The sequence below is a fragment of the Mesocricetus auratus genome, unplaced genomic scaffold (genome assembly GCF_017639785.1).
Source record: "Mesocricetus auratus isolate SY011 unplaced genomic scaffold, BCM_Maur_2.0 Super-Scaffold_100025, whole genome shotgun sequence".
In the NCBI taxonomy this organism is placed as follows: domain Eukaryota; kingdom Metazoa; phylum Chordata; class Mammalia; order Rodentia; family Cricetidae; genus Mesocricetus; species Mesocricetus auratus.
Window position 1 is genome coordinate 16429235 of NW_024429206.1, and position 24835 is coordinate 16454069.

The 24835-nt window shown below is 47.9% G+C and overlaps 2 protein-coding genes across 2 annotated transcripts in view; one reads left to right on the forward strand and one right to left on the reverse strand.

Moving 5' to 3' along the window:
• Window positions 1-24835, forward strand: part of Tmem132b (transmembrane protein 132B) — a 243877-nt gene that overhangs the window by 114632 nt on the left and 104410 nt on the right.
• Window positions 9764-10829, reverse strand: LOC121133917 (guanine nucleotide-binding protein G(I)/G(S)/G(O) subunit gamma-10). Its single transcript, XM_040731134.1, has one exon. It carries the CDS (start codon window positions 10767-10769, stop codon window positions 10563-10565), a length of 207 nt encoding a protein of 68 aa, XP_040587068.1. The 5' UTR covers window positions 10770-10829; the 3' UTR covers window positions 9764-10562.

Below are 24835 nucleotides of genomic sequence, written 5' to 3' on the forward strand. Positions count from 1 at the left end.
CAGTGTGTGTGTGGTGCATGCATCTGAGTGTGTGAGTGTGCGTGAGTATGTATGTTTGAGTGTGTGTGAGTGTGTGTGTGTGTGTGGTGCATGCACCTGAGTGTGTGTGAGTATGTATGTTTGAGTGTGTGTGTGAGTGTGTGTGTGTGTGTGTGTGGTGCATGCACCTGAGTGTGTGGGCTCCTTAGCTCTTGCTCATGCCCTTGGATGGCCGAAGGATGTAGGGAGTGTTTTTCTCCATCACTCTGCCTCATCATCTGAATCAAAAATATCAGTGTTCGGACTGGACTCAGTGGTGAGTGAGCTCTTAGGATTCACATGCTCCATGTCCAGCTTTTTATGGATGCTGGAGATTCAGACTCAAGTCCTCACGCTTGGCGAAAAAGCTCCCTAGCCACAGAGCCATCCCTCCCGCCCCAGGACCTCATGTTTTACATTCTTCATTCACATTCTATCCTTGGAGGTTCTCAGTGCACATTAGCTTGTTGAACGCTGCCCCTTTTGTGGGGGCAGGTGACTGTCCCCAAAGCCCAGGAGTTGCAGGGATTCTTAGGATGGTGTGTTCTGACTCTGCTTGTCACCATGCCATGGCCAATCACAGTGCCCTTTGGGTTGTCCCTGGCTTGTTAATCACTGTTTGGGCAGGTTGTCCTCATGTTCTTCTCCAGGAACAGGGCCAGGCTTAACAGAAGACGGCCCTTGTCCGTGCTCAATGTATTATTGTTTCCCTCGTGCACATGGCCCTGGAGAGCTGAATGGAGCTTTCAAGTAGGGCTTGTTTGAACAGAGATGGGGGGGCTCTGGCTCAGACCCACCTATGTAGATCAATGCCCTGTTATAAATGCCAAGTTGCCATTAAAAACCATGGCAGCTTTTTTAAAAATCTGGCATCTAGAATAGAATGGTAAGTGTAAAACATGAACACTGATAGACATTGAGTTCTTGTCAGCTCAGTTCTCCACTTTGAGTCTATATGTGTCAGAAATTGCACAGAGAGATGATGGAGGGGGTGCCCATCTAATCCAGATGGTGTATGTGTGCACATGTGTGTGCATGTGTGTGTGCATGTGTGTGTGTGTGTGCATGTGGAATATTTCTGTTTATTCGTGACATTCCACTGCTAGCCAGGGTGCCAAGAGTGAGCAGTCCCTTAGTATTGCAATCAGTTGTCACCAGGGAGCTGGGCCCTGGGTGCTGTTTGAAGGTCTTTTATATAGGCTGTTTGTGATAACAGGTTTTCTTTTCTTTGTTGCTGAAAAGAGAAAACATTTCTGTCTATAAACATGACACAGAGGAAAGAAAGGGAGACCATCCTCCTGCCCCGTGTGGGAGTATCTGAGGGCATGCGAGCCTTTACTTCCATCTTCCTTAAGGAGTTTATAAAACACTGCGCTGGGCGCTTGTTTCCAATCAGGCTGGAAACCGTGGAAGAGCTCTGGGTTAAGAAGCAAGGTCTCAATGCCATGCGCTGACACTTCTCCCCTCTGTGAAGCTAACAAGAGACCTTTCAGTGCAGAGGTTGGAATGATCCGATGCTGAATTGCACTCATTAAAAACTGAGAGTACACCTCACCATCCAAGCCCCCGAGCAATCCACACAGAAGGCTCCTTACGTATTAAAAGAAATAAGTACTTTGAGTTTAATAGAAAGGCAACAGCCACCCATTGATGGTCCTAGGGGATTCTGGAGCGATTCCTAATTGGGAGGTGGGGGGTCTGCGTGGGGGCGGCCTCTGTGCGTTTGAACAGTGGGGACAATGAAGTAGGAGGATGTCAGTCCAGGAGGTGGAGAAGGGAGAATAAAGCAGGGATCAGAGAGAATGGAGAGGGAGGGTCTGGGAGTTGAGAACCAATAAAACCCAGGGGTAACTGCCACCTTGGGAACCGCAGGCTGATGGTGGTAAAGCCTGATACTTGGGGACATTTGTGGGAATCACAGCTTGGGCTCAGTGACTAAAGAAAATCAGGTTTGTAATTCTGATCAGTCCAGGAAGGCACAGGGGTGGGTGGGGGGTGGGAGAAGGGCAGGCTTTCCTGAAGGGCAGAGAGAGATTTACCAGCTCGGGTAAGCCTGGGGTTTGCACAAGAAAATAATTTCAACAAAGCAGGGAGTGCAGGGTGGTCTCTCTCTCTCTCTCTCTCTCTCTCTCTCTCTCTCTCTCTCTCCCTCCCTCCCTCCCTCCTTCCCTCTCTCTCTCTCTCTCTCCCTCCCTCCCTCCCTCCCTCCCTCCCTCCCTCCCTCCCTCCCTCCCTCCCTCCCTCCCTCCCTCCCTCTCTCTCTCTCTCTCTCTCTCTCTCTCTCTCTCTCTCTCTCTGTACATGTGCATACCAAGCATGGTTGTTCTTTATTACTTTTTCAGTTCCCTGAGTAGCTTCACTGGGCCAGACCTTGCCGTTCACACATGGGTCTTCTGGAATAGATGATTTTCAAGGGTCCTGGGATTTTTTTAAAACAAAGGGTATGGTGCTGGGGAGACATCTCAGTCAGTGAAGGAGACCTGAGTTCAATGTCCCAAACCTAAGAAACAAAACAAAAACCTCAAACCAAAAAACATTGGGTGTGGTGGTGCTTGCTTGTAATCCCAGTGATGAGACAGACAGACAGATGGACCCCTGAAGCTTTCTGGGCAGTCTATACTGCTTGTTGAAGTCCAGGACAGTAAGAGACCCTGTCTCAGAAACATGTGGACAGCATCTGAAGAATACCTGCACATACACACACATGTGTACACACACATACATACACCACACATATACATATACACCACACACACACCATACATACCACACACATACACACCATACACACACATATATACATACCACACACACAGCACATGCACACACATGGGTACACACACATACACACACCATACATACACACACTATACACACACCACACACATAAGCATACACTATATACACATACCACACACACTATACGCACACCACACACATACACATACACACACCACACATATACATACACCATACACACACCACACATATATACACACCATACACACTCATACACACATATATACACACAACATACACAGTAATACACATACACCACACATATATACAACGCACATACACACCACATACACACACAGCACACACATACATACCACACATATACACCACAACATACACACACATGCACACACCACCCACATACACATACACCACACATACATCCCATATACACACACACACACCGTATACACTCACCACAACATATACACATACCACAGACACACACATGCATTCTACACACACTACACATACACCACACACACCACATACATACATAGCACACATATATACCACAATATACACACCACACACATATACAAACATACACACACCACCTACATACACATACACCACACATACACCCCATATACACACACACTGTACACACGCACCACAACATATACACATATACACATACCACACACACATGCATTCTATACACACTACACATACACATACACCACACATACCACATACATACATACCACACATATACACCACAACATACATACCACACACATATACACACGTACACACACCACACACATACATCACACACACCATGTACACATAGAAACACATATAGACACCGCACACGCCTCCCATTACACACCCACCACATAATGCACACACACATACCACATGCACATACACACACACCACACACCATACACTTATCACATAGCACACACCTCCACACATGAACATCTCTCTGGAGAGATCATGAAGGGCACAGTCACCCTGGTAGATTCCCTTTTGAGCTGCTGCAGCTCCAGGGCCTGTGTTTGTGGCCAGTGAGTTGTAAGTGGCTGCTGCTTGCGTTTCTTCCATATCAGAGGGTTTATCAGTGCTTTGGAATTTTCTGGACTTCCTCCCCAGGGTGATTGGTATTGGAGGGATGGGACTCAGAGTGGAGAAGGGCTCAACTCGATTTGCTAAGAAAGGCCAGGTGACAATGCTTTGGCTTTCGCAGTCATCTCTCACGGTACAGAGCCCCAGCAGCTGGGTGTGTGGATGAGTCTGACTGTGTGTGAGCCTCAGTCACGGGCTGGGGATGTGACTCTGTTGAAAGAGTGCTTTGTCAACAAGTGTGAAGCCCCTGCCTTCATCCCCAGTACCACACAAAACAGGCATGGGGGTGCACACCTGTAATCCCGGCGTGGAGGCAGGTGGGTCAGGAGTCCAAGGTTATCCTCAGTTACATATCAAGTTCTAGGCCAGCCTGTGGTACATGGGACTGGGGAGTGGGAGGAAGGGAGGAGGGATGGAGAGAGAGACAGAGAGACAGGGAGGGGAGAGGGAGGGGAGAGGGAAGAGGGGAGAAGGGAGATGGGAGAGGGGAGAGGGGAGGGGAGGGGAAAGGGGAGAGGGGAGAGGGGAGAGGGGAGAGGGAGAGGGAGAGGGGAGAGGGGAGAGGGAAGAGGAGATTTTGATTTAGTCACAAAAATGTGGGCCACATTCAGCCCATGGGATACAGTTTGTGGCTTCTTGGAGCAGCTACAAACCACGTTGGAACTAGTAATGTGCACATAAGGAGTCAATTTTTATTTTTATTTTATTTTACTCCTTATGCAGTATTTTATTTATTCTTTGAGAGTTGCTCACATGCATATAATGTCCTTCAATCATATTCACCCCCTTTCCCTCCTTCAGGTTCTCCTGGGCCCTCTTTCCACATCCCGAATCTCTCTCCCAACTTCATGTTCTCTCTCTCTCTCTTTTGTTAAATAGCCTACTGAATCCAGTTAGTGCTACCCATATAAGCATGAGTGTGGGGCCATCTATTCAAACGTGGTCAGCCAACCAAGGACCACATCCTGGAGTATCTGGATGAGTCAACTTGTACTTTTAAAGCAACAACTCTGAGCGTCGGGGTTGGCCAATACCTCAGCAGACCTGCACCCATTTGACTTCTGCAAGGTGGAAAGGAGCCAAAGATGCTTCTGGTTTTTAGAGGAAGCCTCTGTCTCCAGAGAGGTGGCCAGGGTGAATCTCCAGACCCGTTTGGTTAAGCCTGTATCTTTTGACCTCCAGCCGTGTGCTCCTGTCACTTTTCTGATGCTCCCTATACTGGTCCTAGGGAGCAGTGCAAACATGTCTCCCTGCACAAGGGACCTGGAAGCCAGGGGCATGGGCTACAGGGGATGCTGGTGTCAGGACCTCATCTCTGGGGCTGGTATCTGACCCTGCTTTCTCCATACGTGGGGCTTTGCCATGGTATGAAGAGATTTCAGCCTCACAGGGAAGATGGAGGTAAAGGCTTTTGTTTCTGAGCCTCTTTTTTTCATGTTCTACCTGTAAGTCGCTGCATTCTTCTTCACGTGTGCCCTGCTGTGGGTCCTGAGTGTCCTATCTATTCTCAGTCTGCCCCACATTCACTCTGTGTTCCCTGAAGGTGGAATGTAGAACATTTGCTTTTGTGTCCTCCGAGGTGGACACATAGTGGGAGTTTTAGAAATTGCACTGGTTGCTCTTGCAGAGGACCTAGGTTCAGTTCCCAGTGCGTACACAGCAACTCACGACCAACTCTAACCCAGAAGGCAGCTCCATCTCCCTGCGTCCATCTCCCTCCCTCCCCAGAGACACCCAGACCTCCCGCATTTGGGAGCAGGGCTGCAACCCCAGCTTGCAACAGATATTGGTTGTTAGCTCCAGACCTGATTCTCTGCCCCGGGACAGCTCGCCCTTCTGAGCAGCATGCCTTTCTGTGGTCACAGGAGTTTGCAATCCTTTCCTTCTGATGACAAAACATGGGCAGGGGGGTGGCAGGAGCTGATGGGTGGGGGTGGTTGAAGAAATGTCTCTGTCTGCTTATCCCTCACCTCCTGTTCCCAGGGACTCTAGTTTCCCATCGGCGTTGTTCTGTTTTTTTCCATTGTGTCTGGTTCAAGTTTTCTTCCCAGCTCACATCGATAGACAATCTGCATGACACAGTTTCTGGTGGGTGCGTGGAGTCACGTGGCTCTTCAGGCTGCTCCTCGCTGTCTGTATGGTCACAGCAGCTCTTGTATCTGGACACTGTTCCAGCCAGAGTGTGAGCAGCTGGGAGGGATCCCTGCAGGGTCACAGGAGTTGCTATGCTCTCAGTATGGACAGCTCAAAGAGAAAAGGCACATACCCAGAGACTTGCTCCTACACCCCCCAGAGGCCAGCAAAGGAGGAGCTTGGCAGTGATCTCTAGTGGCAAGTTGGAGGAAGGGCTTAATGTGCTGCAGAGGCTCGGATGTCCAGGAAGATCTGATGAGAGCATCTGGAGCTGGGTATGAATACAGATGTGATGAGGAGACCAAGTTGCTCTGCCTGGGGCTGAGCAGAGCTGGGGCTCCACCGAGCATGCGTCACGAAGGTGCTTGGTGACATGTGACAACCTGGAGGTAGAGGCCTGATGCATGAGGCAGCTTCAGTGAGTTTGAGCCAGTGGAACAAGACAGTCAGAGTCAAGAGACATGTATGTCTGGAGCCATTAGAACTCAGTTAAAGTCTGTGTGGGGCAATGCAGAGTGAGAGATGATAGTAGGGAGATGGAGGCACTAAGTTGTCTTCAAATAGTGGCACTGTAGACACCGTGGCATGCACTGTTGCTCCGTCTTCTCATCCCTGAGTCTTGGTGACTTAAGACGTGTGTGCATGTGCATGCATGCATGCGTTCATGCGTGCGTGCGTGTGTGTGTGTGTATACATTCATATGTTTGTATGTATGTGTTGCACAGAGGCTATAAGAGACCATGGCTCTGTCACTTTCTTAGTCTCTTTGAGACAGAGTCTGTTACTGAGCCCGGAGCAAGGCTGGCAGCCAGAAATATCATCCCAGCGATCCCCCTGTCTCCAGGCCCCATCACCTTGTGGTTACACGTGTATAGCCACAGCCACACCCAACTTCTTGTGTGAGCGCTCAGCTCCAAACTCAGTTCCTCACGCTTGCACACTGGGCACTCTAACCCCACCACAGTCACCTCTTCAGCCACATCCCTAACACCAACCTTTCCAGGGCTTCCTGAAACCACGTCTTCAGTTTTTGTTGTTAAATCATACCCATCATCTGCTTCTCCCTGAACGGTGTTGCTCAACCACTTGAATGGGCTCTTGGCTAGTAGTCTGGACTCCTAAGGAAAGGATACAGCTGAACCACCTGGAGACAAACCAAGTCCAGTGTCCACGTGTAATGCTGGCACTGGGTTGAAGAGGAGCCGTTTCTGTTGAGGGCTACTACTGGGCTAGTCACCCACAGGGTGGTGCTGGGAAATTCTCACAGTCTGATGGTGGCCGTTCTCTACACTCTTTTAATTCCTTCCTCTGAAGGCAAGGAAGCCTGCCACCTGTCATTCTGAAAGTTCCAGGAACTCCTTAACAGTCTGTTCCTCTCAGAGAGTTATTTTTATCCGTCTCCTGAATTTTTCATTAACAAAGCGCAAAGGGGTGTGTCTCCCCTACCCCAGTGGGATAATCTAAGTTATGAGACTGCTTATGGCAAAGGGCTTCCTGGCACATTTGAATAAAAAAGGTATCCAGGAAGGTGATCTTGTCAAGGGATAATGACAGTGTTGGACCAGAGTCCTCAGCTGAGAGTCTGGTGGAGGAGGAGGAGATATGTCAGAATCAGATAGCCCTACACTTGCTGTGGGTAAGCTGATGTCAGGAAGACAGAAGGTGACCAGTTGCAACATGAGCCATGGTGGTCCTTTATGATACAGAGTCTTTCCCTGTATAGCTGGGGATGCCCTCCAATCAGCCCATAGCTACCACGTGGACTCAGGGCTGCTCACCTTCTGCTGATGGTTTCAAGAGAAGACAGAGGAATAGATGTCCGTGTTTGATAAAGATCCAATCCCTCTCCTTTGCTGGAGGAGGACACTGGGAGTCCTGCTCTGTCACTCTCTGCTTAGTCCCTTGAGACAGGGCTTCTCACTGAACCTGTTACTGACTCACATCCATCAAGGTCTCGGCAACCCTCCTGTTTCTGCCCATCACAGCTCTGGGGTTACAGGTGCGTGTACAGCCATGCCTGGCTTCTTAGGGGGATACTGGGGATTTGAACTCAGGTCCTCATGTTTGCACAACAAATGTTTTGCCTAACAAACCATCTCCCTGGCTCACCATCCTGATTCTTAAGCAGATCCTAATATATTTCTTCTCTCGGTTAGTAAGTTATCATAAATAAGTTTATTCCAGATCCTGGTTTCACAGGTTTGGGACCATGGTACCCTTCTTCATTGAAGCTCCTTTGTGGGAGGCTCGGGATTGTGGGACACTGGACTGAATGGATAAAGAGTGTTTTTGTTCTAGAAAGTGATTCTGACAGTGGATTGCCCCTCCCCACAAATTGTTCTGTTTCTTAGTTACTTCTCCTGTCACTGTGAAAACACAACTTAATGTGAGGAAGGGTTTGTTTTAGCTGGTAATTACAGAGGGACAGAGTCTATTATGATGGGGGAAGCCATGGCAGTAGTCAGGGACGGCCTGGTGGCAGGAGGCTCTGCGGCCACATGATAGCCACACTCAGGAAATAACGGACAGGAAGTGACACTGGGCCTTAAAACCTCAGAGCCTGCCTCCAGTGACTCACTTCCTCCAGCAGGGCTCCTCCACCAATGAAAGATTCAACAATTTCCCCAAACAGCGCCATTTCCTAGGGACTGAGTGTTCAAACACATGAGAGAGAGAGAGAGTGTGTGTGTATGTTTGTGTGTGTTTTACATTCAAACCACAATAATGAAGAAGAATGGCACTTAATAAACCAGGGAGGTCTGGTGACGCATGGGAGGTCACAGAGGTTTTCCTGAGCATGTGACATCAAAACAAGATGAGGATGATGGGTTCACATCCAGTTTTCTGGTGGAAGGGCCGGTGGTCAGAGCACAGCTAGACATTGTTTCCAGTTGCTCATTGAGCTTGGAGCAGAGGGCAGTGAACCTGCCTGCCGAGATAATGTTTCTGTGAGGACCAATTGCCACTAATAAAATTCAGTCATTTTCTTCCTTCTGGGCAAAAATATGACTCAATTTTCTTTCCTAGGCTGTGAGCTGAAAACCTGAGGTGATGCTCAGTAAACTTGTAGAGAGGTTTACACCGTGTGAACTGTCTAGAAAGTCCCATGGCTGACAACCCAGGGTCAGGCTGAGGAGATGGGGATGAAATTTGGGATCCCATTGACATTAGAGCTAGCTTTTATACTCTCCTCCTCCTTATTTTAAAATACTTAATTTAAAATTTTATGTGCCTCTGTGTGTGTGTGTGTCTGTGGGTTTGTGAATGTGAGTGCTCGTGGAAACCAAAAGATTGTGTCAGAGGCCTCTGGAGCTGAACTTACAGGCGGTTGTGAGTTGCTCAGTGTGGGTGCTGGGAACTGAACTCTGGAGATCCAAATCAGGAAAACAAAACAACAACCAAAACCACAACCAGGAACCAAGACTATTATACCCAGCAAAACTATCTATTAAAAAAAATGGAAGGTGAAATAAAAACTTCCCATGATAGTGACTGATTAAAGGAATTTATGGCCACTAAATTTTTCTCTATTTAAGATTGCAGTTGCCCAGTTTTACAGAGGACATTAGAGTAGTAAGCACTCTTAACCATTGAGTGGTCTTTCCTGTCCCCAGATCAGAACCTTCAGCCTTGGTCTTTAGTGCATCTGCCTGCTGTTGCTGCCTTCATGCTTGGTTGGTGAACATTTATGCCCCCAGTAAGAAGTACACTAGTCTTCTTTTTTTTTTATGGGAAATGATGAATTCAGCAAAAATTTTATTTCCAAGTTCTTCAAAGATTATTATAAACACAAATTTTCCTTCTAAAAGTATCCCCAATTAAATCAAAGGCACATCACCCCAATAACATACTTGTGACATTAATTCTTTTATGTTGTAATATTTTCATTTTGTTTTTAACCAATTGCAATGTTCTGAATGTAGGTCATATTTTAAACTTTTTTAAAGGCATAAGCACATTTTTAAGAGCTAAAAATACAATTATATATTGTAAACCAAGGGAGCTAAAGAAAGATCTAACCAGCCTCAGGATGGGCACCCTAATGCTACATCAGTTCTTTCCGTTGGCTAAAGAGGGTCTCCTAAAGTCTACTGTCAAAGAAAGACTGTATCTCACTATGGAATGAAAACATGAAACAGTTTTCTTTAAAAATATCAGGATATCAATTATTCCCCCAATTTTATACTTTTTCTTCATTTAGTAATTGTAAATTCTTATGAACAAATTTTATTAGAGTATAAAAATGTTAGGAAAATTACAAATACTCAGTTTTTGAAAATAAACGATTCCTTCCTAAATTGCAAACGCCGGGTAAGTAAAACATGCCTATATCCCAGGCAGACCATCACAGGTTCTGTGAGGGAAGGGATGCAGCTTAGGAAATTTTGGAGTGAGGTTAAAACAAACAAATTTCTGTAGAATTTGGCTCTAGGACAAGGCAACAGAGAAAGGGACTTGGCTGTTGAAAACAGTTTTCTTGGGACGTGGTGGCAGTCACCCATCACCATGTGCTTCCCCAGCGAACTTCTTCCCGGTCTTCACAGTAAAGCACAGGACCTGGGCTCCCGGAAGGGATTGCTTCCAGCTGGAACGCCAAGGAGCAGGGCATCCTTGCAGGCATTCTGCATGCAATACTGCTGAAGCTCAGCGGCTGCCTGAGAGACCTTGATCCTCTCCACGCCGGCCTCCAGCTTGAGCTGCTCCACCAGGCGCTGCAGGGCGCTGACGCTCGCCCCTGAAGACATGGCGGCCGGCGGCGAAGGCTGCGCGCAGCGGGCTCGGCTGGGCGGAACCTCCGCGGGGCAGGGGCGTCGTCCCGGGGCGGGGAAGCAGCCGCGCCCGCCCTGCTGTCCCGGCGCTGGGGGTCCCGAGCTCTGAGCCGCCCGGATCAAACCTAGCTGCCTCAGAACAAACCTAGGTGGCGCCTGCGCTGCCAAGGGAAGCTACACTAGTCTTCTTGAGACTCCCTACCTCTCTTAACTGCATCCACTTTACTCAGATCTTATTTGAGTAGCAGGTGGGTTTTCAGGAGTGGTAAGATTTTTTGAAATGTAATGTTCCCAGCAATCCATTAACCAGACAGAGTGTTGATCTGGGCACCAGAAGTGGTTTTGTGGTCTGAGTCACGGTTGTGCCCTCTTGCTGTGGTGCTGTGGAGGGATGACAGTGGGCATGTTTGAGAGTCACGTGCCTTTCAGGACTGAGTACCACCCAACTGGCCATTTATAGATCTTTCCCCCCTCTCTGTGCTGGCAGCTCCTCAAAAATCAATTTCTGTTGCATTTTTCTCTATTTAAGATTGCTGGGTATCTTTTGAAAACCATGACTATGCATTTGCAGGGAAAATAATGAGAAAAATCAGGTCCCTCAGCATCAGGAAGCTATGGACCTGCCTCCACTGCTGGGAGGAACATTTAGAGAGACACACAATGCAGAGCAGTGCATCCATTTCTGCTGGATCCAGAATCACTTGAAAGGCTTCCCAAAGCTGGCTGATACCTGGAGTCAGCTGACCTTCAGCACGGTCACGCTGCTGGGGAAAGAGCATCAAGGAGCCTGGGACGGACTCTGCCTGGAGCAGTGTCAGTTGTCTGCTGAATAAGGCCAGGCTCCTCTCTCTCTAGCTTTTGGGTTGGAGGATGGGCAGGAAGGAGCCATGGCTGCTTCTCCTTGTGCTCAACTACTTTAAACACTTGACCTCTTCAGCCCCTCACATGATGTAGATGGTGACATTGCCACCGTGGCTGGCTGACTCTGTGCTTCTTGGTAAAAGTCCTTATGTGGCCTGTGAGCATCTCAGGTCAGAACCCGTGTCACCCTTGTATTGCTAACAGCTTCCAAGGGTCTGATACTGAGCAGGGGGTAGTCACTGCCAAAATGCTGACCTCTCTCCATGAGGAAAGCTGGGTCAAACTGGCCAACAGTCACCATCGCTGACTGCACCAGAACATGCGTTCTGGAATGGACTCCCACATCAGCCTGTGAGGGGGTTAGCCCACATTCCATTTAGGAGTCAGCCTTTAGGGAAAGGGCGATTATTTACTTTGCTGTTCATCATGGACACTCTGTGGTTCAATCACAGCAGGCTTATGATGGGGAAAGAGGGCGCTTTTCCCATGGTTGTCCCACCAATGAAGCTCTGCTTACTTTTATTGGCCATGCTCAGCTGTGCCCTTTTGTTTGAAAGGATTTTCTTGACCGTGTAATCATGATTTGGAAGAGCTTTGGGGTGGTCAATTCTTCCCAGGCTGCTCAACCCTATTGTGGGAAAATCTTTACTGTCTTAAGATATTTATTTATTCTTATTTTATGTCATTGGCATTTTGCCTGCATGTGTGTCTGTGTGATGGTGTCAGAGCCCTTGGAACCAGAGCTATAGACAGTTGTGAGCTGCCATGTGGGTTCTGGGAACTGAACCCAGGTCCTCAGGGAGAGCAGCCAGTGCTCTAACTGCTGAGCTGTCTCTCCAGCTGTCTTCTTTCTCTCAGTCAATTGTGTTCTGTTTACTTCCAGCATCTTCTTCAACTCTTCACCACTGTCTCCCACAGGATGAAGCATTCACGTCTGAGGGCAAGTCCTAGCTTTCGTACTAGGGACCTTGGAACCCTTCAATGTGTTTTTGAACATTTCTGGGCCAGTTTTTCTTGTAAAACTACCAGTTTCATTCTCTTACTCAAATGTCAAATGACTCTTGGTCCTAGGAATATAACAAGTAGGCTAGACAGGGCTCTTGATGGCCAGGTTTTCACATTTTCAATCACTTTTAGTATTTTTTTTCAGATACAGTGATGAGTATAGAGAAGAAATATGTTTCCAAATTAGCTTGAATTATACAAACACAATAAAGTTTTGAAAACAAAAGCCAAATCTTGAAACTTAAATAGCCGAGCATGCACCCAACACCTATGAATGGCAGGAGTCTCCTACTGCTGTCTTCCGTGCTGCAGGTATACTTAAAAGCACATTCCACCACCATGTATGCAAGTTATCCAGTATCTCCCATTGGAGTTTGTTTTTAAGACTGAGTAATTTGTGTGTCACAGGTAGTTATGATGGAAATGTTTGCAGTGTTCCCTGTGTGGCAGATAATCTATCACTTAGCTAAGAGGGTCAGCCAGGAGTTTTTTGTTTTTGTTTTTGTTTAGACAGGGTCTTACAGTGTAGCCCTGGCTGGCCTGGAACTCACAGAGATCCTCCTGCCTCAGCATCCCAAGGACTGGGATTGAAGGTATTTGTAGTTTGTCAAATAGATAGACAATGGGCCTGTGGTATGTTCAGTGCGAAGAAGTGCTTGCCGTGTGACACTGAAGACCCAAGTTCAGTCCCTGGAACCCATATAAGCAAGCTGGATATGGCGGCACACATCAGGAACCCTAGCATAGGGCGAGTGGGAGGCAGACACAGTGGAATTGTCCAAAAGCTCGTGAGTCTGCTGGTATGGAGTGTGCATCATGGTAGCAACGAGAGAGACTCTGCCTCAAAAACAAGGTGGAAGGAGAGAACCATCTCCCAAAAAGTTATCCTCTGACCTCTACATACACAACACACTGTGCTGTGTGAACCCCCCCCCATACAGACACTGGGACACATTGTAATCGAGGTAATGGAGGTCTGCTTGAGGGCAGGCTCAGGGTTATCTTCTCTGCAGATGGGACACTGAGGGGAGCCTGAATAAAGACAGGAAATGGATCTATGAAGTCTAGAGGAGAGCTCTGCAGGCAGAGGGAAGAGCATCCAATCAGGGAGGCCACCCTAGGCCAGTAGGCCTCACGGTGGTGGGAAGCCAAGCCAGCCTTCCCACAAGAGCAGGTCTAAGACTAAGTCTCTGGTAGCAGGCAGGGAGTATCTCTTCTCCCTCCCTTACCCCTCCTCTTCTCCTTCCCCTCCCCTCCCCATCTAAGTTTTATCTATTTATTTGTGTGTGTGTGTGTGTGTGTGTGTGTATGCACGCACATGCGAGTGCCCCACAGCATACACATGGAGCACAACTTTCAGGAATGGGTTCTCTCCTTCCACCACATGGGTCCTGGGATGGAATTCTGGTCGTCTGTCTTGGTTACAAGGGCTTTCGCCTGCTGAGCCATGTTGCTGACCCCTACTGGTCTCTTAATGTGCCATCCAGCCTTAGAACCTGGAGGCGTATGCTCCAGGCGTTTCAGACTGTGTCCTGAAGCACTTCCAGGGAAGCCTGTGCCAGCGCAGGTTGTTTGTTCCCATGTCGTTGGATCTTGCATCTTTACAGAGGCGTGGCTTTTGTTCTGAGTGCCTTATTCTGGGTTACATGTTACACCCAGTTCCTGTTGCTGGGTAACCTGTGTTTCTTCCAGTGTTGGTCAGCCTCAGGGTCCCCTCCTGATGACCATCTCGTCCCTTCCAGTTGTCTGTTCCCGCTGCACATGTGAACTACCTGTAGCAGAGAAAGGAGAATTCCCTTTTGAGGGAAAACCCATAGGTCCATGTATTTTTTTTTTTACTCCCACAGATTAGAAATTTACCTCAAATATTCCTACACTTTAGGATAGTTACTCATGGGGCTGGAGAGATGGCTCAGCAGTTGAGAGAGTGTGAGAGTGCATGCTGTTCCTGCAGAGGACTTGTGTCTAGTTCCCAGAACCCTTGTCAGGAACTCACAACCAATCCATAACTCCAACTGCAGGGGATCGGCGGCCTCTCCCTACAGGCACCTGCACTCACCTGCACACACCCCGTCCATATGCACACAGTTCAAAACAAAATCCTTACAAAAGATGGCTGTTTGCTTAATATTTTCAGTGAGGTGTGATGAGAAAAGGGGCTGGTGCTTCTGGCTTGCACATTGACATTGTCCTAGTTGGTGGCATCCGTTAAGGAGAACACAGCAGTCACAAAGCAATTAATGCTCCCAGCCAGGACAGCATAGACTCCTCTAACGGCCTTGCGTGTCTACCTGATATCTAGACACTGTAAGATCACAGACCTTCTGTTACAGGGCACCACCCCTTTATGAAGCTTGATGCTGTAGTCTTGAAGAGATCTAGTCCACTCCCTGCTGCTCTGACCCAAGGCAACCTTGAATGATAGGCTGATTGTTTTATCTAGTACCTTCCAGACCTCCATTCCTATCTCTCAAACCCCCTGACTCCTAGCACATTGTCTAGGTCACATGTAGCACATAGGCTAGGCTACATGGCACAGAACCCATGGGAGCATTTCCCCTAGTTCCCTTGAGCTGAGGCTCTTTCCCTATTTAGGATTCTGTCCCCACTGCCTATGGCATGATGCTGTCACTTCCCTAATAAAACTCTGACCTGAAGGATAATTCATTTCAGCACCTTCATCTGAACCGAAAGAGTTCATTTAACAGACTTGAACTGCTCAGTGGAAATGTCCTGGACGACTCAATCACCTGCCGAAGAGTGAGAGAAAGCCTGAGTCTCTGTTTGTCAGAAGGCTGGCCTGGCCTCCCACCACCCTGGGACCTCTGACCCAGAGTACCTACCTAATGGACAGGCTCTGGCTCCTAGACCCATCTGTCTGTAGTGATGCCTAGCTTAGCTTCTGTACAAGCTTCTAAACCCTTTAAAGGTGTTTGATCAATGTAGCTTGTGGAGGGACATCTGGTAGACCTACTAATTGTGACATTTGATCAACCCCTTTCACAAATTAATCTGCCTGACTGCCTGTCTGTCTGTCTCTTTGTCTCCCTTTCCAAGTTCTCATTATGTAGCCTAGGATGGCCTTCAGCTTGTGCTGAAACCACAATAGGGTTTCTCCATGCTTGATACAATGATTTCTCTTTCATTAATTTTCCCAGTGCCCCCTTTTTATGTCCTAATACTGGCCTTGCTGTCAGTCCACAGTGGGTGAAAGGTTCCCTTCTCAATAGCCTGTGGGAATGCATTGACACCAAAAGCCCCTCAACTGAAGAGTGGATAGAGGAAATGCGGTACATTTACACAATGGAATACCATTAAGTAGGAAAAAACCTAATGGAATCTTGAAATTTGCAGGCAAATCATCCTGAGTGAGGTAACCTAGTCACAAAAAGAGAAACATGGTATGTACTCACTCATATATGGATATTAGACATGAATCAGGGGAGTGCCAGCCTACAATCCCACTGCCAGAGAGTCTGGAAACAGAACCTTCATCCAGTGATTGACAAAAGCAGAGGCAGACACCCACAGCTAAACACTGAACTGAACTCCTGGAGTCCAGTGACAGAAAGGGAGAACTGATGAGGGGTTAAGACTGGGCTGGTTTAACCCACAGAAACAGTTGACCTGAACAAGGGGGAACTCTTGGATCCCAGATTGATGGCTGTGTGGAAAGCATGGGACTGACCCAGACCTCCTGAATGTGGGTGTCAGTGAGGAGGCCTAGGCAATCTATGGTACCTTGGGCAGTATTTATCCCTGGTGTACAAATAGACTTAGAGTGCCCATCCCCCAATGAGGAATACTCTGTCAGCCTGGACTCTTGTGGGAGGGCCTAGGCCCTGCCTTGGATGAAATGACAGACTCTGGAGATCCACCATGGAGGGCCTCACCCTCCCTGGGGATCGGAGTAGAGATTGGGGAGGGGGCTGGAGGGCCTGGTGGGGAGGGAGGGGGATGAGGGGAGGGAGAGGGAGCTGGGATTGACATGTGAAACAAGCTTGTTTCTAACTTAAGTAAAGAAAAGGGAAAAAAGTGCATGTTGGGGACCCAATTCAGGTCCTCATACCTGTGTAGTGAGCATTTTACTAACTGAGCCACGTCCTCAGCCCCAGGTGAAGGTTTTAACAACAAAACCAAGGAAGATATTTCAAAGCAGTAATTGTTTCCCAGTAGTTGATAACAAGTGTGGCCTCAGTCTAAGACTGAGCAGACCCCTGCTGGACAAGTATCTTTGCAAAAGGGCTTGCCATGAAAAGTGGTGGGGGCTCGAGGGCAAGACTCTGTCCCCGGCAGAGTCCTCTTAGGCACCCACGTGGCAAGACCCCTTCCTTCACAAACTTCTGGCATTCTCGACTCTGCTTCTGCTTGGAGTGATACAAGCCACTCCATGTTGATTCTGACACCTGTCACCTTCCTTTCACATTTTGCCTTAGCCTGCTTGAAGCTCCCAGGACCAGTGGCCTCTGGCATGTGGGTGGAGATGCAGGCTGTCAGAAAGTAGCTCAGAGCACCGTGGAAATCACCCTGTTCCCTGTTATTAGTGGGGAAAGGAAAAAGAATTATAGTCCCTTCCAGGGAGCTGTCGCCAAGGCGGGTGGAGCACTAAAGTGAGCCTTGAGTGATGGGTTTCGATTCCTCCTCTGTGTAGCTTTCCTGCTATGAGCATCCCGATCATGCCAGGTTAAAAGCTGCTCCACAACCAGGTCACCATCTCCACATCATGTGTGGACACCTTACAGGCTGGTGACCCGTGGAGGAAAAGAGGATCTTTGGGCATGAGGCTGAGAGCAGGTCTCACTGTTTAGCCCAGGTTGGTCTAGAACCCGCGACTCTCATGCTTCTGCCTTCTGGGGTCATGGATATGAGTTGTCATACCTGGAGGAGCTTCTTGTTAATGGAGGAGTGTGGACAAAAGCTCTGAGTATGAAACCGGGTAACTGCAGACTCATTGCCCGGAGCTGCAGAGGGTCTGTCTTGGGAGGCCATGTCAGGGCTGTGCGCACTCCAAATCCCTGTGAGCCTTTTTTTCTGTGCAGCTCATCATGTCCTGTGGCCAGCCAGTGAGACACCTGTGCACCTGCTGCTCAACTGTTTTTTTTTTTTTTTTTTTGGTTTTTGAGACAGGGTTTCTCTGTATTGTTTTCGAGGCTGTCGGTCCAGCCCAGCCTCGAACTCACAGAAATCTGCCTGCCTCTGCCTCCCGAGTGCTGGGATTAAAGGCGTGCGCCACCACCGCCCGGCCCCACTGCTCAACTTTTTACAGTGAGATATGCTGGAGCCCCGATCTTGCTTTGTAGACATTGCTTTGAGTCTCCTTCCTCTGCCTCCTGAGTGTTGAATTACAGGCTGTTGTATGTCTGTGTCTCATGCTGCCTGTAGAGGATGTTGAGTATCTCTAATTTTTGGTGATGGGACTGCCATGTTTCTTCATGGTCAAGTGTCTGAGCTCCTGCTTTCCATTTCTCTCCATAGGGTGAGGGGATGATATGTGGATAAACCTAGGAGAAGTGCTGAGTCATATCATAATTCTGTTCTCTCTCTCTCTCTCTCTCTCTCTCTCTCTCTCTCTCTCTCTCTCTCTCTCTCTCTGTGTGTTATAATGGGGATGGAGCTCAGGACTTACATATGCTAGTCAAGTGCTCTGCTCCTGAAACAAACCCCCTTGCCCTGGGAGAATCATAGGAAGGTTATCTGTCACTGGACCATACACTAGTCTTCTACTCGGGGAATCATAGGATGGTTATCTACCACTGAACCATACACCAGCCTTCCACTGGGGGATTCTAGACAGGTGCCCACCCATGAGCCACACCCCCAGGCCTATGTTTCACTTTTGGAGGAATCCTCTAAGCTGTTTCTAGGGTTCTAAACTGTCTCCAAGGCTGGCTTTTGCAAACAGTCAGTGGTTTCCTTAAGGCTCACGTCTGAATGACAAGGGGGATGGATCTCCTGGGAATCAGAGTGGTGTGTACCCCAACTCTACCCTCAACCCTTCTCACACATGCAGCTCTGAGGGAAATCAGATGAGGCTTTGAGGTTTGTTTTCATTGTTGAGGCTCAAGTGGTGAGCAAGGTGGACGTGGACCTTCACAGAACCTCATCTTCTGCTCCAGCATGGGGGGCTGGGCACATGCCAGGAGAAGATGCTGGGTGCTTTTAGGTCAGGGAAACATCACTGGGATTATGGCTTAAAGTGAACCCCCCTAGACTGAGGAAGCCCTCAATTCCTGAATGTGATCATCTTCATCACCACCGCCACAGCCACCACTACCACCACCACCACCACCACCACCACCATCATCATCATTATCATTAGTATTTCGCTACTTATCAGCAGAACCCTCTGCTTCTCATTGGGTTTTGAATCACATCTAAATACATATCTCTCCTTTAAAAAAGGTGTCATATATTTTACATTCACCAGGATGTGTCTGTGAATGGATCATGAAAAGATTCAAAGTCAATAGAGGTTTTACCATAACTTTAAAAATTCACGGTGAGAAAACTGAACCACGCAGATAGCGAGTAATGTGATTTTTAAAGATTTGTGGGACACATTTTTAATGTCCCACGTGACCCACCCTTTGTTATGAGAGAAAATTCTGGCAACTTTTGGGAGTCATTTCTTTCCTTCTTTTATCATGTGGATCCTAAGCAGTGAACTCGGATTACCAGACTTGGTGGCAAGCACCTTTGTTTGCTGAGGTATCTTGCTCAATATTTATTATTTTTATTATTTGTGTATTCGTGTGTGTGTGTGTGTGTGTGTGTGTGTGTGTGTGTGCATGCATGCCCTGGTGCACAGGTTGAAATCAAAGGACAGCTTGTGGGAGTTGAGTCTGCCCTTCCATCATGTTAGTCTGGGGGATTGAACTCAGGCCATCAAGTAGTGGATCAGTGTCTGCACACTAATTCACCTCACCCGCCATCCTTTCTTCTCTAAGAGCAAGCTCTTCAACTTTCATACACAGATAGATGACAGCAAGTAGTATTTGCTCCCCTTGATGCTCAGCTTTCTATCTTGCCACATCACAATTGGAACTTTAAGTCACTGGACCTGCTCTGCATAAACCAAAGGGCGGGGATAAGACCAGTCAATCAGTTGCTGAGTAGAGAAGATACATAAAGACTAGGCCCAGGCAGCATGACAGGCTCCCTGCACCCTGGAATCTGATGAGGCTTTCCAGTCACTCTGCGCAGACTCCCTGAGGGTCCTGGTGTCTGTTGGTCCCAAGATCTGTGTTTTCAGCTTTTGTTTGAAAAAAATGTTGAGCATGTGTCTTCTAGAAAGGTCATCAAATTTTGCTGCAGTTACCCACTGAGCTTCTGTTGGAAACCAGTTCCCCTACAGACGCAGGATGTTAGTACAGGATGCTTACATAGGGTCTTGATACAGCATGCTGTGTGGGGTGGGCCAGGGGAGTTGGTGTAATGTCTGAAATGCTGGGGCTTTTCATATTAGACTTTTGTCCTAGTATTGAGATGGAACCTGGACCTCATGCATGCTAGGCAAGCTCCCTGCCACTGAGCCACACTCCAGATCTCTTTTTCACTTTTGAGATAGGATTTCATGGAGCTGCCCATGCTGGCCTGAGTTCCCTGTCACCTGGGTAGGACTTAACTGTCCTCCCACTTCAGCCTCTCACAGGCCTGTGCTACAAGGCTTGGTCACTAGACTGTGGTTACTGAGGCTGGGGGACAGTCTCAGGCATTATCCTGAATTATTCGTGAGGGGCAAAGCAGAATTTGTCCTTTGATTTTCACCTTCTCAGAAACCAGGCTCCCTGCACCTGGCCCGAATGTTCTGTGTTTCCACACACAGCTTTCATTTAACTGTGTGTTTAACTGTATGCTCTTTGGCTTCTGCAAAGTGGATGGGTGTGACATTATTTCTTTTTTCCTTCCTTCCCTTGGAAGTCCTCTGCCTCTCCTCTCACATCTCCTTTGACAGGCTCCTGCTAGCAACTTTAATTGCTGGACATTTCTGTCCCTTAGACCACTGTTAGCAGCATTGGCTTGTTGGATGATAACTAGCAGCTACAACACCCCTCAACCCTTTGTGATCTTCATGAGCCCAGGTCTGATTCCTCCTCTTGCCTTTTGTGGCAAACCCAGGACCCAGGTGAAGCTCTCTAAGTCTTTACCACACAGAAGTATTTTGCTGTACGCTTCCTGAAAACTGTCCCCAAGGCTTCAATATAGAGCTTGCCTGGGAACAAAAAATAATGCCTAGCAGAGGTGAGGTAGAGCGCTTGTCTAGCATGCATGGGTCTCTAGAGAAGATGAGAAAATCTCTCTTCTCTTTCTGTACCTCTTGGTAGTATGGGTAGAGTGGGGCAGTGGTACAGGGATTCATAGAACAGCGTCAGGAGCGTCACTTATCTGTAGGCTCTTCGTTCCTCCAAGTCCTGAGAACCACCTAGTTTAAACACAATCATGCAGCACCACACACACACACACACACACACACACACACACACACACACATACACACACACTTATTTTAGTACTGAGAACCTGGGCCAAAGACACCTCGAATGTTTCCTCAGTTGGAGAGGGTTGAGTGTAAAGTTGGGTGTGAGCCCCGCTCATTAGAGCCGGCTATCCTCTGCATCCTGTCCTTGCAGCACACTAGCCTCAGGGCATCTTGAGTTAAATTGTTGGCACGCGCATCCATCCTGCCTCATGCCATGTGGATCGTCAATGAGGCCATGGGGTTGCATTGTCTGGAAATAATAAACCTTCACCCTTGGATGGTTCAGCCTTTAAAAGCAATGACTGCTTTTACAGAGGACCCAGATTTGGTTCCCTTCCCCCACATTGAGCAGCTCACAACTGCCTGTAACCTCAGCCATTGGGGACTCTGGCACCCTCTTCTGGCCTCCAAGGGAACCTGCATACTTGTGGTGCATATAAACACAAGCAGGTACACACACACACACACACACACACACACACACACACACAAATAAACATTTTAAAACAAAACAAAACCCTTACCCTGCTATTTGTTGGCTGTATGACTTTGAGTCACCTGGGAGAGTTTTGACATTTTTACCAGAGAAAGGTGGCTGGTCTTACAGAGCCTGGCTGACATGGCTGCAGCTGCACAAACTTCTGGGCTGGAAAGAACATGGCTTATCAGTGTGCAGATCTGCACTGTACGTAAAATCTCCAAGAAGCCATGTCAGAGTCTCAGAGGACTGAGGGGGTGCTCCAGGCTCCCCGACCCATGAACACTATTTTGCCTCCTAAATACGATAATTTTCAGGACTCTGAGAGTTTGTTAGATTTCTCTTCCTGGTGCAGGAAGACAAATGGGCTCATTTACCGGCTGCCCTAAAGCCTCTTGATTGTCTTAAGAGTTTCATTGGACTTAATGGCTGCCTTGCTGTGTGTGTATCATTGTTGCCAAATGTAGAATTTGTGTCGTCCACCCATCTGAAGCTAAGGGGATTTTGAGTGGGAAATGAACAACTCAGGACTCCAAGAAGTCCAACCAACATTGTTTTCTTCCCAACGGGAGGGTGGTGTTTTTGACAATTACCCTGAGGTTGTAGAGAGCCTGTGTTCTATTTCCTATAATTGCAGGCTTTACTATTCTCCTCTTTTGAAATTCCATGCAGCTACCCTCCAGAACTCTGTTGTTAGGCAGGCTTTGTGGCTGTTGGTATATTTTGACTTATTGTTTTTTTACATTCATTTATTCATTGCGCTAGTATGTGTGGGCATGCGTATGCCGTGGTGTGTATGTGGAGACTTGCAGGAGTTGATTCTCTCCTTTTCCTATGTGGGTCCCAGGCATTGAACTCCGGTCATTAGGCTTGGCAATAAACTCCTTTACCACTGAGCTATCTTGCCAGCCAGATGGTAGGCTGTTACAACAAAATTCTTAATTATTCACAGGAAAACCAAGTATGTTCATTCTTCCCTAAGTCTGAGGATGAAGGCGGTGAGTAGAGAGGAGACTGGGACCACTAAAACCTCCACCAGGATATAACGATGATTAACCATTTTGACCCCCCCACTCAGCTCTTTGTATTAGTTAGGGTAATTAGTGTTAGCTGCTGTAACAAACAGCTCTGTCTCCGTGGCTTCGCAGTCTGAGGCGGCTTGGACGGGGTTTCTGAGCCACATCCAAGTGGCTGCATCCAAGTCCGAGCAGTGCTTCTCCTAGAGACCCTGGCTGCTTCTGTCCTCTGCTTGTGTCATGCAGAATCTTTGCCTGTTGCTATGCCATCCTTGTTTCCATGGAAACCCCACCCAAGAGCTGGCAGGCAGTTTTCAAAGGCCAGCCACCGGAAGTGGCTGGCATCTTCTTCGGCTGCATTCCACTGGTCAGCGTGCAGAGAAGAGGCCCCCAGGGACTCCAGTGGCACACTTCTCCTGGGAGCCCAGGGGGAAGAAAAGAAGTGTTCAGGGGAGTGTAGAGCTTGGCCAGCTCCGCTTCAAGCATGCTGTTTTCTTCCAGCCCACTGTCTTTCTCTTAGGGCACCCTTACCTAAATGCCAACTTCCCAATTCCTCTCATTATTATTATTACTTTTTAAAAAAGATAACATGATCCTTTGACTTTTAGTTGCCCTTGAGTTCAGACCTTTATCTAATTTATCTCACGCTCTCCTGCCTTATCGCAGGTGGGTTTCCTGCCTCTCTCTCCTGTCAGGTCGTCATCAGCATGTTCTGAGAGCAGTATGGGGAAGGCTGTTCAGAGCCTGAAGAATGAAAACAGCTCCTACCTCATCGTTTATGCAGAAACTCTCAGCAGAGTGCAAACAGGAAGAAACTTTCTTAACTTGACAGGCAGACAGTGTCACCTAGGAGTCTGCAGTCAAAAGCCTAGGTAACCGGAATTTAAGCTGGTCAGGAGGGCCCTGGGTACCCGTGGGTCTGCTGTTCAGCTGGGTGGCTAGTCAAGGGGCTGAGGACAGTGGAGGAGGTCATCCAGATGGCTTGTCAGTTTCTACTGCATAGAGAATCATCTCAAAGGAAGGCGTTTAAGACAGAAGTCGTTAGCAGAAGTGCATGTGGTTTGGGCTGGGCAGGCAGCCCTTTCTCTGGGCTTGGCTCAGCCTGGAAGCGCACCTCTTCTGAATGGTTTGACAGCTGAGTGTGTTTTTTTCTTTTTTTCACATAGCTGTGTGTGTATGTGTGTTTATGTGTATGGGTGTGTGTGTGTGTACACAATGTGTATGGGGAGATGCAGTGCAGGTGTGTGTGTATGTGTGTGTAAGCCTGAAGCTGATGTTAAAATCTCCCTCAGTTGATCTTCCACGCTATTATTCTTTGAGCTTTGAGGCAGGGTCCCTCCATCAAAACCAGAGCTTTCTCATATGTCTGGCTAGCTAGCTTGCTCTGGCAAATCCTGGTCTCTGCCTTCCTGGGCTAGAATTACAGGTAGGCTGCCATGCTCACTAGTGTTTATGTGGATTGAAATCCCAGTCTTATTGCTTATACAGTAAGCTTCCCCCATTATACAGTAAGCTTCCCCCAAGCATCCCGAGTGTAGTCTTAAGCTGTTCAGTCTTGTACTACTTCTCACGGAGGCACGTAACTGCTATGCATGGGTTATGCAGAAGATAGGCGAAATCCTACTTATTCGGGGGATTTAGGATTAGAAGAGAAGGTGAACCGAAGGAACTGATAGTAAATTTATCACACTGAAGCATGCATTTGTACCAACCAGCACTCATCCCTCCCCTCCCTTCCCATAACTAGTCCTAAGGGACTCTTTGTAGCTAGAAAATGCACCCACTGCTTGTTATGTAATGATAGATAAAACTCAAGAGAAATCAGTAGTTTAGAACTTGACTGAGCCAGGGAGCCAGGGTCTTTATGAGTGAGAAAGTTGAGACCGAGAGTAGTTGAGTGACTTGCCCAGCATCCCACAGCTGGTTTGCAGCACAAGCCCTTGTAATGGGTACACACCCACATACAAACTGGGCACTTTGATGTCTGAGTCCATGTATTCCGGTATTATAGTTAAATACCATATAATGTACAAAAGAAGAGGGAGCCAGTTTGAGTGGTTTCAGGTACGAAGAGGTGAAGTATAACAGGCAGAATGTGCTTAGGAATTTTGGGCTTTGTGCTATAATTTGGTGGGAATGTCCTGCAGACACCAGGGACTCCATATTTCAGGCTGAGTGAGCCACTTTTACAAAGTATGACACA